Raw genomic sequence first — 23,404 nt, 5'->3', positions numbered from 1 at the left:
AATTAGTTCTGTGCTAAAATCTTAATTAAAAACAATACGGGGAACAAACCAGGGGCCAGATGTATAACTGATGCATACTCACAAAAAAACACGTCTTGAATATGGTTGTGAAAGAGTAAAAAAAAAAATTTCAAGACTGCTGCATGTTTTACATTTGATCAATAAGTTTTGAACCTCTGAAAAAACATCTCACTCACCTACAGTGACGCACAAGAGAGGAGATGGTGTGTGGATTTTGTAAGATGCATTAAAAAACAAAGGAGAAACTAGTACCTCGCTTTTACAGGCTGGGGACATCCTGCTCAACAATCATGGAAACACCTTATCAATAAATTCTGTATTAATAATCAGAATCTGAAAAGGAGCTAATGTTGACAAATAGAAAAAGCAAAAGTACAATAATTCAATCTGAAATGTGTGAAACCAACATTTTGATTCAAAGTCATTTCAGTTCAGTCAGCTCATAAACAGCAGCACACACACACACACACACACGTCACAGTGAACAGGTAGGAAACCTGTTCAGTCTGTCGGTTCAGACATTTTGAGTCGACGGAGCAGCAGGTGCAGGACGGAAGTCTGAGGCAGGTGAGTGTGAAAACAACATTTGTATTATTTTACATTAAAGTCGGTTTTCTCGACAGTGAGTAGATGAGCCTCCTGTTCGCTGTGATGATGTTTAATGTCTCTGCAGTCTCATTTAGACACTTGATAGACACACCGCCGTTTTTAAGACACATACGAGCTTCAATATCTGAGGAGCGACCCGCACTTCTCCACGAGTGGTGTGTGCGATACTGCAAGATTATCTGATACCAAGTAAATACAGGGCCGGTGTCGCCGATACCGGTACCATACTTTTTAATAATTAAGGTGGAGCAAAGTGTGCCTGCTCCTCCCGTTGAGGAGCGCAGTTGCTCTCCACCGACTGGACCTCAGGGCATGACGGGAAACGCTGGCTGTCGCCTGATCAAAGAGCTGATTGGCTCTAAGTTAGGACTACAAACACTACGTCTTGTCGGAAATCCTAATTTTCTGTGTAATTGTTATATTTAATGCTAGATTATATGAATCTCATGTTGTGCAATGAAGGTTAACAAACATATTTTGTGTGGTTGATAATAATAATAATAATAATAATAATAATAATAATGATAATAAAGGTTATTTATATAACACTTATCAAAACGAGCAATCAGTGCTTTACAAGGCAGACAAAAAGAACAAAGGATATAATACAATGCCAGATACACACATATTCCCACATATATACTGTATATAATTACAAATATATAATAATATATATAATATATACTACATCAATAGATAAAGATTATAAGAAACCTCTGCTGCTTGTCCTCCCCATGTGTAGCTGTGAGAACGTTTGGAGTTAATTCAGTAGTTCAATTTCTTAAATTTAGGGATTGTATGATTTATAAATGACAGTGTCTTTACATAAATCTACTTTGCAGGCATTAATTATTTAATAAATATGACTTCCAAGGGCTGACATCTGCCCAGTCGTTCTGATTCTCACTTCAATCATAACAGCGGCATCAAATCAAAACAAATCAAAAGTTATGATGGACAAATTTAGACCGCAGTGAAAAGTAGTTATCATTTTAGAAAAATCCACTTTGTATGACCTCAAAACCGTGAACCTAAAAAGTATGATTAATTCATTGGTACAACGTTTGTATTTCTATTTGTTACATCTGTGAGATTAAATAGTAAAAATCACACCACATCCACATTTTTTTTTTTTCCTGAAATTTTATTTCAACCCCCACCCACACACATCGGTAGTGGCCACATCATTTTTGTGTCTTTTGTTACAGACCTAAGCTTGAAATAATAATAAAATATAATAATGATTCTGTCTTTTACGGACAGTCAGTCAAGCCACAATCAGCCTTTTAAAGAGAAGAGGACATCTCAGGGGGAATTGGATATTTCACATAAACTACAAAACATTTATGATGGGAAAAGAAAAAGCAATGATCAGTTATATATGGGAACAAGAAAAGTACGCAAGCAAACAACAGAGTCCTTCAAAATAGATGAAAAGTGTTCGACACGCTGGGAGGAGTATGTTTCAAAAAATATTTCATCCTTTGCACTCCACAGAACTATAGTTAGGATGCACATGAACTTTTGGAGATAATGTTGTGCAGTCCTCAGATCCTACATCGTCTCACACTTGCATCACTGGACGAGCCTCCTTGGCACGGAGGTCAACCCCGGAGGCAGCAAAGCCAGTTCCACCCCTCTGTAGTGGTACGATGTCTTTGTCGGACAGTTTGTCACCAGTCACAGGATCAATCATGTCCTTCTTGATCAACCTCTCCACACACTCCTGAGTCACCACGGTACCCGAGGGTCGCAGCACAGCACAGGGAACACTGTTGCCCAGGACGTCTCGGGTCACTGCACATACATATCTGTCCTGGCGGGTGAGCAGGGCCACTCGGGACAGGCTCGAGTCCAGTGGGGTGAAATGCACTGCGATGAGCTCGTTCATCTTAATGGGTCGTCCTGACATGGGACATAACACAGCCTTGCTTGGTTTCTTGACCAGGGTGGGCTTGGCCTCTGGGGTCAGTGAAGGGATCCAGAAGCTGGGCAGGCTCTGGCTGGAGGAGGCAGCAGAACCAGCGGAGGATTCTGCTGCTGAGCTGTCTGTGCCGCCCTTCTCACTTCCTTTGTTCTGCCCAGATGTGAACGGGTTGATGGGTTTGGACACAATGCTGTTCTCCCTGGTTTTGAACCTCTCCACCCTCTCCCTTTCCTCTGACTTGGACTCAAGTTGGCTGTTGCTCTTCTGCACTCGCTTCTGCTTCTCGTACGCCTTCATTTTCTTGGCAATTTCTGTCTTCTGGTGCAGAATGTATTCAAGAATCGCCTGTTTTTCATACAAGTATCCGTCGGGAGTTATCACAGGATCCTGGCAGGGCTGCAGAGACAGGCAACAGCAGTCAAAGTCTTTGATTGCATCTTTGCCAAGTCGTATGCTCTGTGTTCCGTAACCAGACGCCGCCGTATCTTTCTTTTTCTCGTGGTACGTGTAGACCGCTCCGGCCGTGCAGTTCTTCCCATGGCGCGTCATAGTTCCGGTCGTTGTTGTTGGTTTTTCCCCTTTTCAAATTCGGCCAGCTGGTTAATCTAGAAGCGCAGAGGTGGGTAGAGAGTATACTTGAGGAAGAAATGTGTTTCACAGGCACCAGACCACCGACACAACAGGCTTCGTCGTCGTCGTCTTGCGTTTGCTCTTCCTCTTCCTCTGCTGCTGCTGCTGCTTCCGCCTTCTTCGACCGCCTTGATCTCGCGAGGTTATCGTTGCCGGCGCGTACATGACGTCAGAGCAAGTCGGGAGCAGTGTCTTCTTACTACACAGTTACTTTACACGTTTTCTACAAACTGATCAATGTACAAGTTGTAAAGTTAAAGTTACAGTAGTTTGTAACTAAAGTCGGCCCGTAAAGACGGACTAGTGAGTAGACGAGTCGCCTGTTCGCTGTGATGACGTTTAATTCCCGCGACAACTTCTGTAGTCTCATTTAGACACTTGTTAGCAACCGCCGTTTTAAAGACACATAAGCGCTTTATAATTAAACTGTGGGACATTTAATGATGTATTTTAATTCGTAGAACAAAACCTGTAAATATATTAAGCCTGTGGTAACCACACGCCTTATTTCAGGTATTTAACTGAAAACCAATTAAAAAGGACCCGTTAACTTTGAGATGAGGGAACCGGAAGTGCAAAAATACTAACTGATTTCCGGGTTTTAGGACAACAAACTACACCACTCTATGAACTCGACAATTTGATTCATCTGTGGACGCAAAGTCCTGAAACAATAATAATCCACATTAAGACTAAACGAGCACAGACTCAAAGAAAGCTGACCAGGTGGTTTTATTACACTGTTTATCTTCTCAGACTGACTTCAGACCAGAAGATGAGTGAATCTGTGAAGGAAGAGGAGGACGGGGCTGCGTCTCCAGGATCGAGCTGTTTTAAAGGTCATCTTCAAAGGTTAATTAATGAACCTGCACCCTCAGGAACAAAGTAAGACAATGTTTTCAAACTGACCTGATAGAAGATGATGCATCTTGGATGAAGACAAAATGTTGACTTAAAGTCTTAATGTATTGCATTTAGTGCTGAATGTAAAAAATGGCACAGATTTTTGCAAAAATGTCCACTTGGACTCAAGGATGATTAGATTTGGTGGTCAAAGGTCACTGTGTCTTCACAAAAGAACATTTTTGGCCACAACCCAAGAATTAATGTGCTTATTGTGACAAAATGTGATGTGTAAAATGTCCAATAGGATAAAATGACAAAGTGATGACATTTTTAATTCCTGCTGGTCAACCACAGTTATTGTCACCACTTCTACTGGAAGAGCAGTTTATTAGTGTTAATGAAAGCAGAGGAACTGAAATAAAAAGAAAAAATAATTTACATTGCAGACTGAATGCTGGATTTCAAACAGAAAAGAACAGAAACTTTTCTATAATTGTTTTTACCAAATACCAAATAAAATGTACAGTGCCACATGCTCATCAGGAGCTATAACCATTCATACACACTCACACACCATTTTTTTCCACAGATAGTGATTATTTTTTACCTATGTCCATGTGGACGAGGCCTTATTACCTCTAATTAAGTCTCCCTCTAACGATCATTCTTTCTCTCACTTGAGCCAAATACTTGAAAGAGAAATGTATACATACTTTGTGACTTTTAAACTCTCTCACTAAGATTTTCTTTCCCTCCAAGCATGCACGCAGCGATCAGCTCTCCGGAGCCGCTTCACCTTCGGTCGTATATGTATGAATTCGACATTGAGCACAGTAATCGCCAACGTGCGGAACAGGTCCAACAAAGCGAAGAAAAGAAGAAGGTAGATTCCCTAAAAGATGCACACGAATCTGTTCCTTGTGTTCCACAATACCTTGATTAAAAAGTGCCCCATTATATTTTACAGATTCAGTTTTATTCATGTCCTTTGCCCTTTTATGTCTCTTCTTCTCAGACAATCCAAAATCAGTTACATCAAGAGTAATTGAAAATAAAAAAGGACTATCAACTATCTTGATCATCATGTGTCTGAGTACATTATCAGATTGTGCTTTTTCATATCCCTTTTAGACTTATCTGAGCTATACTCAAGAGAAGGGTCTTGAATTTCTGGGACATATAGTGAGAAGTATTGCCACGTACGGCCTGAGTCTTCATAAGCAAGTCTTTCCACTTGACAGTCATTCTGACAACGTCAACGGGGCTCCACCTGACAGACTTGAACGTGAGTAAAAGCCTACAGGAATATCGTAAACAAACTTAAACTGTTATTAAAGTGTAACTGTAAGATTGGCTGCTGTGTGTTAATGACACTCAGCACTCAACTTTCTGTTGACAATGATGATGTCTTGTATTTGTTTTGCCTCGATGCTTATTAGGGGTTGAATCTCCCTTCTTTGTTAATTTTCTTTAATTATACAGTATGGACTTGGTCTTAAATTTGCATTGACCCTCTTTGGACCTTGTCTTGACTTAAACATACCTGCACTTGACCTTAAACTTTTGACTTGATTTTCTATATGTTGGCTTTATTGGAGGGTTTGCCAATAGAAACATGGGTAGAAAGACAAGCTACAAAGGGCCCTGGCCAGCTTTGAACTGTGGACGTGGCTGTTAGAAGTTTATGAATGTTGGGTCACCAGGATGTCAGAAAGTTTGACATCTGCTGTGTCTCCCATCCCCTAGATCCATCCACATCTGAGCCAGACCTCCCTGTGTCTGAGGACATCAGAGAGGAGAGTAAAGAGGTTAAAGTGGATCAGCTGTGTCTTGATGATCCAGAGAGGTCGAACCAGCAGCATCAGCTTCTGTGTGTGGAGGCTGAAATTACAAATGTCAGTTTGTCACATTTTTAGACCGGGGTTTCTTAGTTTCACCGCAGCCAGAGTTTAGTATTCATTACCTCCTGCATTCTGTCCATCACAGTCCTGCAGGCTTCACTTGTGCAGGATAATTTCACTGAAAAATAATAATATTTTTAACAAGGGATAATGAACTGATGAATAAATATTAAGGAGTGCATATAGACTAAACTGTACGTCACTGGGAGAGTTGAGCTGCAGTGTTTGCCCCCATCTCAATGTGTTTTAATTAACTCTCCCGTCCAGTTTAATTAACTAATTTTGTGACTTTTCATTTAAGGACAAGCAACACTTCCTACCTGAACTACTAACTGAGTCTGGAAAGACATCATACAGGTAACAAAACATCAAATGCTCTATAAGAAATGTACTACAGAGCAAGATTAGTGGATTAGCGAGGTATGTTGAATCTATTCTGTCACAAACCTGGCTCTCTTTTAAAGTTTCACTCTGTAGCGAAAGAAAGCGAGAGAAAGATCTTCAGTGACTTTTGTTTACGCCTAAACAGACTAAATAAACAAACTGTTTTCATTTTCATGACTGAATAAACAAACTAACCTTAAAGGACAACACAGTTTCATACTGTTTTACTTTGTTTATATGTGGCGGACCCTGCCATCTTTCTAGCTTCAAACACTGTTCTGGGACCTTATTTTCCTCTGAGAACAGCTTGTTTATTCAGTTATGGAATAAATATTTCTTAGTTTGTATTATTAACTCATTAATAATGTCAATATTATAATACTTAGTTCAAATGTCCTCTCCAAAAATTACATATTGCCCCTTTAATCTAGAGAGATCACTTGCTAATTTAAAATGCAGACATAATCTGGTCCAGATTATGGAGCTCAATCACTCCTGCAGAAAATCTGCTTGCTATAGAATCAATATGTGACTGTCGGACCTGTTTGAATACGCTTAATCAAGTTTACAGTTTAAAGGCTCAGAACATGCAGTGAAATGCCCCTTTTAATGGGAACGTGCACAGAGCCTGAAAAAGAAAGGCTGTGTTAACAAAGCAGGTTGATGAACACTATTTATTATGACAGTATATTTATTGATTTATTTACTGTTTGTTACCTGTAATCCATGACTGGGGTTTTAGGTTTTGGAAAGCCTGGAAATGTCAATCCTGCTTAAGTGGTACAGGGAACTAGTCGACTCCTTTCAGCACTTCAGCTCCTTTTAACATTTACAGTCTAGGTGATGTGGCCGGGTGGAACTGACGCAGGTGTGTGGTCTGGTCGGACCGGTGAATGAGTTGATTGTATGATAAAAGGCACCTGTTGGCGACCCGTGCGGTCATTTTTCCGGTTTTGTCCTTTCACGGAGGACTGGCACGCTGTTGTGTTCCGTGGGTCGAGAGGGTGGCTGACTGGGACGGCGGTGAGTAAAAATCTAACGGCGTGCGATAATGTTGCGGCATCCCGGGTGCGTTCTCATAATGACTTTAATGGACGAATCTGTTTGTAGGAAGCCCCAGTGTCGGGGAGGCGTCTCGCCTTTGTGTGACGGGTTGCCTGGGCAGATCGTCTGTGTGAGGGTTTTGTGGGAGGGCTGACTGTGCCGCTGGTGAGTGTAATATGTTAATTGTATTTTTTTGTTGTTTTTCTTTAGTCATGTTATGTTGTTTTGTGACGGATTATTGATGATTGTTTGTGTTGTGTTTGCAGTTAGTGAGCCACTGCCTTGGTGGTATTTATTTTGTTTGTTTGTAGTTTTGATTTATTTTTTATTTATCTCACTTGGGCTGAGAGAGAGAGAGAGAGAACCTGGAATCGACCTGCCTCTTGAATAAACGCTTTACTTTTGCAAACTTACGCTGCTGTCTGTCTGCATCTGCCTTAAAGGGCGTTGATACCTTGGTTTGTGGCAACGGGGTGCTACAGTAATTTCTTACATTTTAAAATTTGTGGTGAACTTCTGTCTGTTGGACGATGGGATGATTGTCAGTGTGAGCAGAAAAGTTGCAGGTTATGCAGAAAGGAAGATTTAAACATGTAAAACTCAACGTATGTTGAATAAAAGAGCCAAGCATCTGCACATCATAACAGATCCTTTGACGACAGACTGGCTTGTTGTTAAAAGCTCCTCTCTGTCCTACAGATTCAGGTGTCCTGGTCCAGGTGTGTTCCAGTGTGAATCGACTGGACTGGTGTTTGTTATGGTCCAGGAGGCGGAGCTGCAGTACAGGACTGTCCAATGGGATGAGGGCATCCTCAGATCAGCTGACAAGATGGCAGCAGGGCTGCTGTTCGATATCAAGTGTTCAGAGGATGCTGCTGTCCGTCAGCTCCACCTGCCTCACTGTGAAGTTATGGATGGTAAGGACTTTATTGTGCTGTGTTAATAAAGAATTGTTAGGTTAGTCCTTTTACTGCCCCCTACAGGCTGCAGGGTTCATTACAGCCACAGTCTGAACAAACAGCATCCTGATGATTTATACGTTCTTAGGGTGTAGTGCAGTAGTCTCATCATATGTCCTTTCCTAACCACTTTTCCTAACCCTGATTAAAACAAAAAGGAAGTTAAACCGTGATGTGAAGGAGATTTCATCAGGAGAAACGAAAAGGCAACTGCTGTGCTGAGAGAATCCGACTGCCCTTCATTTTTCATTTTGCACGGAAGTTGTGATTTTTTTTATTGTGACATTAAGTATGACTGAAACAATTAGTTCATTACTTTTCCAACAGAAAATTATTTTTGATTAATGATTATTAATTGAAGTTACCTTTCAGGCCCATCATTTATTTTGCACAATTTCATTTATTGTTCATTTGGACTAGCAGTCAATTTATCTTCTCCTTGTAGGAGTAAGGACACAGTCTGTCACCAGCTTCCCATCCTCCATCACTGAATATGTGTTCAATAAATTGCTCAACCTCGACAACAGTTGTACAAAGAATCAGCTCTTTGTTCTGGAAAACTCAATACAATTAGGACTTTAGTTGTAATGAGCAAAAGTTCACAGCTCTGTGTTTTCACAGCTCCGCTGCCTGAAGGTCTGCTGTCTGTCGTCCACATCACTGGTGATGAGATGAACTTCCTCGAGCCGTTGGCGGTTACAGACACTCATGTGGTTGTCAAAGTCTCTCACTTCAGTTTCTTTGGCATAGTGAAGGATTTTTTTAAATGGTTGTTGAACAGCAACAACACGAGACCAGTTAGCGGCCAAGTCCTGCTGTTCCTCGGACAACCAAACCCAAAAACACAGAGGCGAAAACTCAACGTGTTTCTCATGCCGAGGAACATCCATCTGGACGAGGTAAAGCTTCATGTTACAGCTGTCAGTCCAAACTTGTCTCCTAAAGGACAACTTTACAATATTAAAACAACAGTAATCTGTTCACATGAACACTGAGAAGCGTGTTCTTGCTGTAGTGATTTCTCCTGTTCATACTGGATGTTAAGAGATCCCTACCTAATGTTCCTTCAACGTATGTGACGGAGGGAAACACAAAGAGGGAATTTTATGCAGAACAAACTGTCGTGTTGTTCATTTTGTTTTGATAACGGATCATTAAAATAATTTGCCACATTCACTTGTAAAAACAGAGCAAGCAGCTCCTAGCTGCTCTCAGGTCTTGAATATCTTCTGAAGTGAGTGGACCCTGAGTTACCTAGCCCTGAGCCCTAGTTGCAGCCCCACTCTACTGATGCAGTATATGTGGGTACTTGGCGACCTACAAATACACTGATACTGATTTATCTGTGATGAGATATAATTGGCCTGTTAATGTCAGGCTCTACTGAGGAGAAACTGTTTAAATGTTTTGATGTCATCTTCAGGTGAGCACACAGCAGCGATATTCAGAGAGCATCCAGGTTCCTTCAAAATGTAAACTCATTGAAGATCAGAGTTACACTGTTCACTGTCCTGAAGCCATTAAAATACAGCCTCCAGTGAGTATTTGAAATAAAAGTCTGTGTTAGTGCTGCAGCATGCTGACACGATTCATCATTGGACTCTATAAAGATTCTGACACTTTGGTTTTCAGAGTGCTGATTTCGACCTGGAGTTCGGACCAAATTACGGCCCAACGTTTGAGGTCCGCCTGCCTACAAACACCGAAGAAGTGACTGTAACAGTCAAAGATCAAAGACAGATGGTGGTCTGGGAGCATGACGTTGATCTCACTGGTAAGACTTCATCCACTTGATGGAACAACAGAAAGGAATAGAATAGATTTGAAGCGGTGATGTTGAAGGGTGTGTGCTCTGTCTCTGATGCACTGATTTAACACTGATTGATTTCACAGTGAATAATGAATCTTGAGGAAAAAATCGGGTGTATTTAGGTGGCTGGAATCTAAGAGTGAGGACAATCTGATGCAGACACATAAAAATCTGGATCTAGCGGATTTAAATATGTTTCATTTGGTATTAGATTAGGCTTGATTGAATTAAAGGGGACTGTTGGGCCTTGGTGGAGGTATGCGCTCTACTGAGTGAAGTTGTAGTTTCAGTAGAACCTTAAAATGTTGTGCTTTACTTTCAAAGTGATGTTGGTTATTAAAATATTTTTTTCCTGGGTATCTTCCAGATTCAAGAAGGAGAATTCCAGGAAGAAATGCCCCAGCAGAGCAGAGGGTCCCAGCAGAGGAGAGACTGCATTTAGTTCGGACAGAGTTTGTAAGACGAGTGTCTGGACCGGTTCTGAACCAGCTTCTGGATAAACTTCTTGATCTGTACTTTATAAATGATGAAGAAATGCAGTCAGTTAAAGCAAAACCGGTCATACAGGATAAAGCACGAGAGTTGATTGACACAGTACGAAAAAAGGGAACTGTAGCCAGCTTGGTCCTGATTGCTGCTCTCCGTAAGGCGGATCCAACTCTTTCCAGACATCTGAAGTTAAGCTGAAGAAAAATCAAGAAACATGTGATGATGAATCTTTACAACAGCTGTCTGTTTAGGGTCACACCTGGAATAAATGCAGGTTCAACAGTCTGTATATAAATGTAACAATTCAAATGATGTTTTTGATGAAAACTGTAAATACTTTTAAATACATAGTATATTTACATATTTCTACTACATTTATTTAAAACAAGAAAATGTTTTGCTTTTACATTTTTATACAATGATGTTTTTTGTGTGTATTGAAATGGTTTTTTATGTCATTTATGTATAAATCCTGAAATACATTCATTTATTGAGGCTGATCTGACTTTCTCTGTACTAACTGGGAACTAGCCGGTTACTTGTGAAGGCGTCCTCACACTCTCACATCACTTACTGTAATCTGAAAATATAATATAAAATAGAAGAAGCAGTAGAATTGAATAAAAACAGGTGTGTCTCATTTGTCCCATACAATTCAGCACTGGTTTGGAGTCACTGGGTCACATCACATGGAAGCTATTGATTAAGTCAGATTCTTAAAGATCTGCGGTGAATCAGGGAGGCTTAGTGGTAAAAAGTGGTAGATGCCGGTATCTTGCCTAAAGCTGGAGCTGTACATAAAATGGCTAAAAGAAATGACCTGGTTTGGGAAAAAAAAAATATCCAATCTGTTGATTTTTTGCTGCCCTGAAATTATAAAAAATTTTTGACAAATTTTGCACGTGATGATAGTTTTTATACTTGATTGGTAAATTAAAGATGGCTGGTTGTCTCTGCATGTTTCCAAGATGTTAAAACTACATTTGGACCGAGACGACACATTTTTAAATGCATATGTAAAGAAAAAATAACTGGATTACACAGCACTTTGCTGGATCTTAATTGTTCTCTTCAGCATCACTCATCACTCATCTTCATTCAGGGGTCGTAGTCACAGTTCTGTGCTAAAATCTTATTTAAAAACAGTAGGGGGAACAAACCAGGGGTCAGATGTATAACTGATGCATACTCACAAAAAACATGTCTTGAATAAGGTTGTGAAAGAGTAAAAAGAAATATGTAAAGACTGCTGCATGTTTTACATTTGATCAATAAGCTTTGAACCTCTGAAAAAACATCTCACTCACCTACAGTGATGCACAAGAGAGGAGATGGTGTGTGGATTTTGTAAGATGCATTAAAAGACAAAGGAGAAACTAGTACCTGACTTTTACAGGCTGGGGACATCCTGCTCAACAATCATAAGGAAACACTTCATCAATAAATTCTGTATTAATAATCAGAATCTGCAAAGTAACTAGAAAAAGCAAAAGTACAATAATTCCATCTGAAATGTGTGAAACCAACATTTTGATTCAGTCAGCTCATAAACACTTCATGTTAAACAGCAGCACACACACACACACACACCATAGTGAGGGGAGGGGGAGGGGGGGACCTGAAACTGTTCAGTCTGTCGGTTCAGACATTTTGAGTCGGCGGAGCAGCAGGTCTGAGGTGAGTGTGAAAACAACATCTGTATTATTTAAGTCTCTGAGTCAGTTTTCTAGAGTGAGTAGATGAGCCTCCTGTTCGCTGTGTTTAATGACCGCGACAACCTCTGCAGTGTCATTTAGACACACCGCCGTTTTTAAGACAGACAAGAGCTTTATAATTAAACTGTAGGACATTCAATGATGTATTTTATGTCATAGTAAATATCTTCAGCCTGTGATCACCACAGACATTCTTTCAGGCATTTAACTGAAAACCAAATCAAAAAAAATCCGTTAACTCTTGAGTTGAGGGAACCGGAAGTGCAAAAATTCCTCTCTGATTTCCGGTGGCGAGGGTCCCAGATGTGCTGGAGGCTGAGTGGTTTGAGAATCCCGTCTCGAGAGGGGTCCTCGGCCCTGTCCGCTAACCAGGAAAAACATTCCGATCACCCTGCTCATTGATCCAAGCCATGTAAATTAATATTAATTTTGACGTGGCTTGAACACCACTATTCCACACGGAGATGCCGGCGGCTGCGACCAGCAAACCGCTTCACAACGAACGCTACAGAGCGCACAATGACAGTGTAGGTGACTGTGTCGATGCCTGTCCAAAAAAAAACCCCGCAACTGTCAATAAATCGTCCAAAAGTGCATGTTGTCGGCCCTTATATCTTTGTCATGATTGTCTGTACTTACATACAGCTGGTGGGTGGAACAGTCTGAAGCATTTGTTCACGTCGAGCAGCTCAAGCGCTGTTAGCTGTGGCGTTGAGTGCGCAGCGTCCAAGTTAACTTGTGACACTTGTTATCATCGTCGCTATTAAGCTGGCGCCAAGTCGATGTGAAAACGGTGTACTCTGTCATACAGCCTGCTGGTGAAACAGTCTGCAGAGTATGTTGATATCCAGCCCGAACTCAGCGTGAGGGTCGGTCAGCTGTGGCAGAGCGGGAGACGCCCAGATCAACTTGTGATACAAATGTGTTTTATTTATTATCAAATGAGGCTACTTTTTTATTCTCATAACACTCCTCCAGCACATCTGGGACCCTCACCAGTTAAACTGTCACACCGGGTTTTAGGACAACAAACTACACCACTCTATGAACTCGACAATTTGATTAATCTGTGGACGCAAAGTCCTGATATAATGATTAATCCACATTGAGACTAAACGAGCACAGACTTAAAGAAAGCTGACCAGGTGGTTTTATTACACTGTTTATCTTCTCAGACTGACTTCAGACCAGAAGATGAGTGTTTCTGTGAAGGAAGAGGAGGACGGGGCTGAGTCTCCAGGATCGAGCTGTCTGTCTGTGAAGGCTGACAGCTCTGAAGATCATCTTCTACAAAAAGTATTTAAACGGTAAGAGGGCTGACACTAACTCATTCAGTGTTTGCTGATTGTTTTGCCATTTGCTAAATGTAAGGGTAACATTACGCATCAGGAATTGAAGAAATACTCTGTCAGACCTCCATATTTTTGAGCAAGCACTAGTTGGCAGATCTATTTCATAATCACAAGCTATAACCAGATCACACATCCTGTTGTCAAGTGTCTCCAGCAACTGGTTTAGCAGTTACTTACAACCCAGACTCCCACAAAGTTGGGCCTTTGTGTAAAACACGAGTAAAACAGAATGTGATCATTTGCAATTCTGTTAGCTGCTGTGATCACAACTTTCATTTTGACCCACAAGAAGTTCTCTACATCTGTGACTGATGTTGAAAATATGTCTAAAATGACATTTTACATTACTTTAATTTGAATCAGAGAATTTAAGAAGGATTCATGAGTTATGAATAAAAATGTCCTGGTGTTTGCAGAGTTCAATACGACAGACAGAGGTCAGAGTCTGGAGAATCTGGCTATGTGTCTATGAAGAGTAGCTGGTCTGAAGAATATGCTCAAATGTTCAGTAATGAACCTGGATCATCATACACAAAGTAAGAGAACTGATACTAACTAATTCAGTGTTTGCTGCAAAACGTTGTGACACAGAGAATTAATTTTTCACATCTCCCTCTGAGTGTCTGTGACAGCTGTCACTGACTTTACAAACTTTTAAACCACCTTATTATCGACAGTAGCAGCACTTTGTGTTTTTAGACATCTTTAATGACTTTTAGTAGAGAATTTAAGAAGGATTCATGTGTTATGAATAAAAATGTCCTGGTGTTTGCAGAGTTCAGTACAACAGACAGAAATCAGAGTACTGGAGAATCCGACTGTCTGTCTGTGAAGACTGACGGCTCTAGAGATCATCTTCCAATGTTCAGTAATGAACTTTGATCCTCAGGAACAAAGAAAGACAATGTTTTCAAACTGACCTGATAGAAAATGATGCATCTTGGGTGAAGACAAAATGTTGACTTAAAGTCTTAATGAATTGCATTTAAAGGGGAACTACCATTATTTACAACCTGGACCTTATTTCTAGCATAAAAATACGATCATTTACTCACCCAGATAACTTTGGTGTTATTTGGAGTCGTTTGGACGAAATTATGATATTGTATCTTATTGTGACAAAATGTGATGTGTAAAATGTCCCATAGGATAAAATGACAAAGTGATGACATTTTTAAATCCTGCTGGTCAACCACAGTTATTGTCACCACAGCAGTTTATTAGTGTTAATGAAAGCAGAGGAGCTGAAATAAAGAGAAAAAATAATTTTCATTGCAGACTGAATGCTGGATTTCAAACAGAAAAGAGAACAGAAGCTTTTCTATAATTGTTTTTGCCAAATCTTATTTATTTTTAAAAACCAATCAACAAATCAGTTCAGTTGAACACGACTGTCTCCACAGAGGTATGAAGAAGAGTCATGTTTCTGAAGAGGAGCAGCTGTCTTTGGATAGTGACTTGTCCCAAGATCCTCTTGAAAAGATCGTCAAGCCCAGTACTGTAACTGGACCCTCAGACACAGAGAAAGACACTTTTCTTTTTTTTTTTTTACTGTAAACTGACCAGATGGAAGATGCTGTGTTTAGGATGAAGACAAAATGTCCTGCTAAATGATTTATATTCATAATGCAGAACAAGTGCAGAGACTTAAGATGGACTCACTGAATTACAGAGACTTATCCTGTGTGCACCAAGATAAACAAGAGACTGGTACGAAGGTAACTCCGACAGCCTTGGAGAGAGTTTCAGAGATCCTTTATTGATTTATTTAAGAAGATGGTTTTCTCGTGGAGGAAAAACTGAATTGAACTTCAAATTCAGTTTGTTACAAAGTAAACCATCTTCCCAAGAAAATCAATAAAGGATCTTTGGCAATGTTATCACTTTAGTTCATTCAGTTCAGTTTTTCCTCCATGAGGCGTCTTTGTAAAGAAAATTGTCGGTACTGCATTTTGAATTCGATTGTTGAAAGTGAAGGTTCACTAAGCAACCGACCACAGAGATTATTCTGAAATGCTGCTAAATCACTCGTCTGGAAGGTGATTACTTTTTACCTATGTACAAACTCTCTCACTAAGATTTTCTCTCCTTTCCCTCCAAGGAAGTACACAGTGATAAGCTCTCTGGAGCAGCGTCAGAGGTATAAGAATGATTTCTACACCTTGTACAGTCAGTACCAGCGTCTGCATGCTCAGTTAGAGCTCATCTCAACTAAGCTTCAAAATGAGCTTGAAAAACAGGTCCAACAACTCAAAGAAATGAAGAAGGTAGATTCCCTAAAAGATGCACACAAATCTGTTCTTTGTGTTCCACAATACCTTGATTAAAAAGTGCCCCATTATATTTTAGTATTTGAAAATAAAAAAGGTAACAACTATCAAGTATCTTGATCATCATGTATCTGAGTACATTATCAGATTGTGACTGTGCTTTTTCATATCCCTTTAAGAATCATCCGAACTATACTCAACAGAGGAAACGCCTTGAAGATCTACACAACAAAATGGAAAATATAAAGAGAAGTATTGCCATGTACGATCTAAGTCATCTTAGGCAATTCTTTCCACTCGACAGCCATCCTGGCAATGTCAACAGGGCTCCACCTGACAGACATGAAAGACGTGAGTAAAAGCCTACAGGAATATTGTAAAGAAACTTAAACTGTTATTAAAGTGTAACTGTAAGATTGGCTGCTGTGTGTTAGTGACACTTTCAGCAGCAAATATTTTGCGTTGTTTTCTTTTCTGTTTTAAATGTTGTGAAATGATGATGTCTTGTATTTGTTTTACATCAATGCAAGACTTATTAGGGGTTGAATCTCTCTTCTTCGTTAATTTTCTTTAATTATACAGTATGGACTTGGCCTTAAATTTGCATTGACCCCCTTTGGACCTCGTCTTGACTTAAACATACCTGCACTTGGCCTTGAACTTTTGACTTGATTTTCTACATGTTGGCTTTATTGGAGGGTTGCCAATAGAAGCATGGGTAGAAAGACAAGCTACAAAGGGCCCTGGCCAGCTTTGAACTGTGGACGTGGCTGTTACAAGTTTATGAATGTTGGGTCACCAGGATGTCTGAAAGTTTGACATCTGCTGTGTCTCCCATCCCCTAGATCCATCCACATCTGAGCCAGACCTCCCTGTGTCTGAGGACATCAGAGAGGAGAGTAAAGAGGTTAAAGTGGATCAACTGTGTCCTGATGATCCAGAGAGGTCGAACCAGCAGCATCAGCTTCTGTGTGGAGAGGCTCAAAATACAAATGTCAGTTTGTCACATTTTTAGACCGAGGTTTCTTAGTTTCACCGCAGCCAGAGTTTAGTATTCATTACCTCCTGCATTCTGTCCATCACAGTCCTGCAGGCTTCACTTGTGCAGGATAATTTCACTGAATAATAATATTTTTAACAAGGGATAATGAACTGATGAATAAATATGAAGGAGTGCATATAGACTAAACTGTACGTCACTGGGAGAGTTGAGCTGCAGTCTTTGCCCCCATCTCAATGTGTTTTAATTAACTCTCCCGTCCAGTTTAATTAACTAATTTTGTGACTCTTTTCATTTTAGGACAAGCAACATTTCCTACCTGAACTACTAACTGAGTCTGGAAAGACATCATACAGGTAACGAAACATCAAATGCTCTATAAGATATGTACTACAGAGCAAGATTAGTGGATTAGCGAGGTATGTTGAATCTATTCTGTCACAAACCTGGCTCTCTTTTAAAGGTTCACTCTGTAGCTTTGGGGAAGACATTTTAATCAGAAGAGGAAGATCTTCAGCGACTTTTGTTTACGCCTAAACAAACTAAATAAACAAACTGTTTTCATTTTCATGACTGAATAAACAGACTAACCTTAAAGGACAACACAGTTTCATAATGTTTCACTTTGTTGATATGTGGCGGACCCTGCCACCTTTCAGCTTCAAACAGTGTTCTAGGGACCTTATTTTCCTCTGAGAACAGCTTGTTTATTCAGTTATGGAAAAAATAAATATTTCTTATAAACTTATTAATAATGTAAAAGTTTGAATTTCCTCTCCAAAAATTAGATATTGCCCCTTTAATCTAGAGAGATCACCATGCTAATTTAACATGCAGACATAATCTGGTCCAGATTATGGAGCTCAATCAGCCCTGCAGAAAATCTGAGCAAGAATATTGTTTTATTTTATTTGTAAGGTTGTTGTTGCTCTTACTGAACTACAAAATGTGTTTGTAGTGTTTTCCATGCAGCGGGTGCTGAAAGCCTGAAAGCTTAATATCCCCAATTCAGTCGCAAAACGTCAAGAAAACGAAGACTGTGATTTGCCCTTGCTTGCTATAAGAGAAGTCACAAAATATACATCAAAAGTTCACTGTTATAAATCAGTGGCCTACGATGACAAATTAAATGTAGTGTAATTCCTCCAAACGTTTCCACTGTGGATTATGTTTTTATGCTTGGTCCTGATTTGCTGAAGTCTGATCAGTCTCTTGGCATTTATCACAGATAATATTCAGTCAATGAAAGTAAACAGATTACTACATATACCTCAATATGTGACTGTCAGACCTGTTTGAAACTCTTGAGCAGAATATGTGAATATGCTTTATCAAGTTTACAGTTTAAAGGCTCAGAACGTGCACAGAGCCTGAAAAAGAAAGGCTGGGTTAACAAAGCAGGTTGATAAACACTATTTATTATTACAGTATATTTATTTATTTACTATTTGTTACCTGTAATCCATGACTGAGGTTTTAGGTTTTGTAGAGCCAGCTCACACAAAGGAAGCCTGGCAGTGTCGATCCTGCTTCGTTGTACAGGGAACTAGTCGACTCCTTTCAGTACTTCAGCTCCTTTCAACATTTACAGTTTAGCTAATTTCTTGCATTTTAAAATTTGTGGTGTGTCACTGTGAGCAGAAAAGTTGCAGGTTGTGCAGGAAGGAAGATTTAAACATGTAAAACACAACGTATGTATTGAATAAAAACAGCAAGCATCTGCACGTCTTAACAGATCCTTTGACGACAGACTGGCTTGTTGTTAACAGCTCCTCTCTGTCCTACAGGTTCAGGTGTTCTGGTCCAGGTGTGTTCCAGTGTGAATGGACTGGACTGGTGTTTGTTATGGTTCAGAAGGCGGAGCTGCTGTACAGGACTGTCCAATGGGATGAGGGCGTCCTCAGATCAGCTGACAAGATGGCTGCAGGGCTGCTGTTCAATATCCAGTGTTCAGAGGATGCTGCTGTCTGTGAGCTCCACCTGCCTCACTGTGAAGTTATGGATGGTAAGGACTTTATTGTGCTGCGTTGATAAAGAGTTTTGTTAGATTAGTCCTTTTACTGCCCCCTACAGGCTGCAGGGTTCATTACAGCCACAGTCTGAACAAACAACATCCTGATGATTTATACATTCTTAGGGTGTGGTGCAGTAGTCTCATCATATGTCCTTTCCTAACCACTTTTCCTAACCCTGATTGAAACAAAAAGGAAGCTCAAGTTGTGATGTGAAGGAGATTTCATCAGGAGAAAGAAAAAGGCAACTGCTGTGCTGAGAGAATCTGACTGCCCTTCATTTTTCATTTTGCACTGAAGTTGTGAATTTTTTATTGTGACATACAGCATGACTGTATCAGAGCTGAAACAATGAGATCATAACTTTTTCAACATAAAATGTATTTTGATTAATGATAATTCATTAGGCAAGAAAATACTAGTACTAGTACTTTTCAAGCAAAACTGGATGGTGTAAGAGTAAAGTTCACCATCCACCAAATTTGTCACAATTTATCATCTGAATATTATTTTAAAAAATAAACTATTTTCTTTTTATTTATTTTGCACAATTTTCATGTATTGTTCATTTGGACTAGCAGTTTCTCCAGGCGCAACAATTTATCTTCTCCTTGTAGGAGTAAGGACACAGTCTGTCACCGGCTTCCCATCCTCCATCACTGAATATGTGTTCAATAAATTGCTCAACCTCGACAACAGTTGTACAAAGAATCAGCTCAATGTTCTGGAAAACTCAATACAACTAGGACTTTAGTTGTAATGAGCAAAAGTTCACAGCTCTGTGTTTTCACAGCTCCGCTGCCTGAAGGTCTGCTGTCTGTCGTCCACATCACTGGTGATGAGATGAACTTCCTCGAGCCGCTGGAGATTACAGACACTCATGTGGTTGTCAAAATCTCTCACTTCAGTTTCTTTGGCTTAGTGAAGAGTTTTTTTAAATGGTTGTTGAACAAAATGAGACCAGTTAGCGGCAAGGTCTTGCTGTTCCTCGGACAACCAAACACAAAAACACAGAGACAAAAACTCAACGTGTTTCTCCTGCCGAGGAACATCCATCTGGACGAGGTAAAGCTTCATGTTACAGCTGTCAGTCCAAACTTGTCTCCTAAAGGACGACTTTACAATATGTCTTACAACAAGAGTAATATGTTCACATGAAAACTGAGCAGCGTGTTCTTGCTGTAGTGATTTCTCCTGTTCATACTGGATGTTAAGAGATCCCTACCTAATGTTCCTTCAACGTATGTGATGGAGGGAAACACAATAAGGGAATTTTATGTCGTGTTATTCATCTTGTTTTGATAACGGATCATTAAAATAATTTGCCACATTCACTTGTAAAAACAGAGCAAGCAGCTCCTAGCTGCTCTCAGGTCTTGAATATCTTCTGAAGTGAGTGGACCCTGATGTTTCATATTTTTTAATGAATGTATTCGTACTGAAGAAAGGATTGTTCAGAAACCAGTATCGAAGTCAAGGTACCACTATCGAGAGTGTTTCGAACGATTCCCAGCCCCAGTTGCAGCCCCACTCTACTGATGCAGTATATGTGGGTACTTGGCGACCTACAAATACACTGATACTGATTTATCTGTGATGAGATATAATTGGCCTGTTAATGTCAGGCTCTACTGAAGAGAAACTGTTTAAATGATAAAATGTTCTGATGTCATCTTCAGGTGAGCAAACAGCAGCGATATTCAGAGAACATCCAGGTTCCTTCAAGATGTAAACTCATTGAGGATCAAAGTTACACTCTTCACTGTCCTCAGGCCATTAAAATACAGCCTCCAGTGAGTATTTGAAACAGTCTGTGTTAGTGCTGCAGCATGCTGACACGATTCATCATTGGACACTATAAAGATTCTGACACTTTGGTTTTCAGAGTGCAGATTTCGACCTGGAGTTTGGACCAAATTACGACCCAACGTTTGAGGTCCGCCTGCCTACAAACACCGAAGAAGTGACTGTAACAGTCACAGATCAAGGACAGATGGTGGTCTGGAAGCATGACGTTGATCTCACTGGTAAGACTTCATCCACCTGATGGAACAACAGAAAGCAATAGAATAGATTTGAAGCGGTGATGTTGAAGGGTGTGTGCTCTGTCTCTGATGCATTCAAATCTGAAAGGATACAGTGAACAGTCCAGAACAGACCTCATTAACATTTGGTGCCGATCCAGTTAAATGGACAGATGCAGGAATTTTTGGGTGTATTTAGGTGGCTGGAATCTAAGAGTGAGGACAATCTGATGCAGACACATAAAAATCTGCATCTAGCGGATTTAAATATGTTTCATTTGGTATTAGATTAGGCTTGATTGAATTAAAGGGGACTGTTGGGCCTTGGTGGAGGTATGCACTCTACTGAGTGAAGTTCTACTTTCAGTAGAACCTTAAAATGTTGTGCTTTACTTTCAAATAGATGTTGGTTATTAAAATATTTATGCCTGGGTATCTTCCAGATTCAAGAAGGAGAATTCCAGGAAGAAATGCCCCAGCAGAGCAGAGGGTCCCAGCAGAGGAGAGGCTGCATTTAGTTCGGACAGAGTTTGTAAGACGAGTGTCTGGACCTGTTCTGAACCAGCTTCTGGATAAACTTCTTGAACTGGACTTTATAAATGATGAAGAAATGCAGTCAGTTAAAGCAAAACCAGTCATACAGGATAAAGCACGAGAGTTGATCGACACAGTACGAAAAAAGGAAAATGGAGCCAGCTGGGTCCTGATCGCTGCTCTCCGTAAGGTGGATCCAAATCTATCCAGAGCTCTAAAGTTAAGCTGAAGAAAAATCAAGAAACATGTGATGATGAATCTTTGTAAACAGTCGTTTAAGGGTGTTTTCACACCTGGAGTCTGGCTCATTTCTGGTCCGGCTCCTGTTCACACTGACTTTTTACAAACGGACCAAGAGGAGTAAAGATATTGGTGATTGTCATCCTGCATCATCAGGTCCCACGTGGGGAAATCAAATTCTGGTGACTGCCAGAAGTTCATGCAGCACTTTAATGCTTCTAGTTTGTATATTCATGTTGTTTGGTGTCACAAAGATTAAGTATTAAGTATGAAGTATTATTATTATTGTTGGACTGCAAATCACATGTTATGAATAACGACTAACTGGAAGAGACGAAAAGGAAGCAGCTTGTACATGATTTGGAGCTTTTTACTGTGGGATCACTGAAACACTTTTAATGGACCTAATGAACCAACAAAGTAAACAGAGTAGGATGAAAGCACAACAGTTTTAACAGCTTTTCAGCCGCTCATCAGGGAAAATAAAAATACATTTATGAAATGATTCACGTCAGGAGAGTCTCAGAAAATCCCACACAAATGCAGTGAAGTTTACAGATGAGTGAATGAATCAGTGTGTAAATGCAGGTTCAACAGTCTGTGTATAAATGTAACGATTCAAATGATGTTTTTGATGAAAATTGTAAATACTTTTAAATACATAGTATATTTACATATTTCTACTACATTTATTTAAAACAAGAAAATGTTTTGCTTTTATATTTTTATACAATGATGTTTTTTGTGTGTATTGGAATGTTTTTTATGTCATTTATGTATGAATCCTGAAATACATTCATTTATTGAGGCTGATCTGACTTTCTCTACACTAACTGGGAAGTTCTGTTGTAAGTGAACCAAGCCGGTTACTTGTGAAGGCGTCCTCACACTCTCACATCACTTAGTGTAAGCTGAAAATATAATATAAAAATATAAAATAGAAGAAGCAGTAGAATTGAATAAAAACAGGTGTGTCTCATTTGTCCCATACAATTCAGCACTGGTCTGGAGTCACTGGGTCACATCACATGGAAGCTATTGATTAAGTCAGATTTTTAAAGATCTGCGGTGAATCAGGGAGGCTTAGTGGTAAAAAGTGGTAGATGCCGATATCTTGCCTAAAGCTGGAGCTGTACATAAAATGGCTAAAAGAAATGACCTGATTGGGAAAAAAAAAAAATCCAATCTGTTGATTTTTTGCTGCCCTGAAATTATCAACTGACAAATTTTGCACTTGACGTTTTTATACTTGATTGGTAAATTAAAGATGGCTGGTTGTCTCTGCACGTTTCCAAGATGTTAAAACTAGATTTGGACCGAGACGACAACTTTTTAAATGCATATGTAAAGAAAAAATAACTGGATTACACAGCACTTTGCTGGATCTCTTTGTTCTCTTCAGCATCACTCATCACTCATCTTCATTCAGGGGTCGTAGTCACAGTTCTGTGCTAAAATCTTAATTAAAAACAATACGGGGAACAAACCAGGGGCCACATGTATAACTGATGCATACTCCCATACAACTTGTCTTGAATAAGGTTGTGGAAGAGTAAAAGTAAATATGTAAAGACTGCTGCATGTTTTACATTTGATCAATAAGCTACCACAAACTATTGCAAAGTAGCGCGTTAAAA

At 39.8% G+C, this 23,404-nt stretch overlaps 2 protein-coding genes across 6 annotated transcripts; one reads left to right on the top strand and one right to left on the bottom strand.

Moving 5' to 3' along the window:
* The first annotated feature begins 520 nt into the window (after positions 1–520).
* Positions 521–23,348, top strand: LOC311254708 (caspase recruitment domain-containing protein 8-like). 5 transcript variants are annotated; one of them, XM_084348612.1, is made up of 11 exons: positions 521–588; positions 3,944–4,072; positions 4,793–4,916; positions 5,165–5,318; positions 5,780–5,928; positions 6,236–6,291; positions 8,062–8,279; positions 8,943–9,220; positions 9,745–9,858; positions 9,954–10,095; positions 10,499–11,077. In XM_084348612.1, exons 2-11 carry the CDS (start codon positions 3,963–3,965, stop codon positions 10,816–10,818), a joined length of 1,665 nt encoding a protein of 554 aa, XP_084204738.1. In that variant the 5' UTR covers positions 521–588; positions 3,944–3,962; the 3' UTR covers positions 10,819–11,077. The 5 variants fall into 5 exon arrangements, with proteins under 5 accessions (XP_084204738.1, XP_084204737.1, XP_084204740.1 ...); XM_084348611.1 differs by lacking the exon at positions 521–588 and adding an exon at positions 3,403–3,490; XM_084348615.1 differs by lacking the exons at positions 521–588; positions 6,236–6,291; positions 8,062–8,279; ... (2 more) ...; positions 9,954–10,095; positions 10,499–11,077 and adding exons at positions 16,916–16,951; positions 17,258–17,313; positions 18,745–18,962; ... (2 more) ...; positions 20,855–20,996; positions 21,437–23,348 and having other exon boundaries at positions 3,717–4,072; positions 5,780–5,880.
* LOC311254723 (nitric oxide synthase-interacting protein-like) lies at positions 1,732–3,307 on the bottom strand. The gene has a single exon (XM_084348639.1). The coding sequence runs from the start codon at positions 3,104–3,106 to the stop codon at positions 2,195–2,197; it is 912 nt and encodes a 303-aa protein (XP_084204765.1). The 5' UTR covers positions 3,107–3,307; the 3' UTR covers positions 1,732–2,194.
* Positions 23,349–23,404: the final 56 nt, after the last annotated feature.

The sequence above is a fragment of the Pagrus pagrus genome (assembly GCF_965226575.1).
Source record: "Pagrus pagrus genome assembly, chromosome: 3".
Lineage (NCBI taxonomy): Eukaryota > Metazoa > Chordata > Actinopteri > Spariformes > Sparidae > Pagrus > Pagrus pagrus.
Note: the sequence above shows the minus strand (reverse complement) of the source record. Positions and strands in the feature narration are given on the sequence as shown.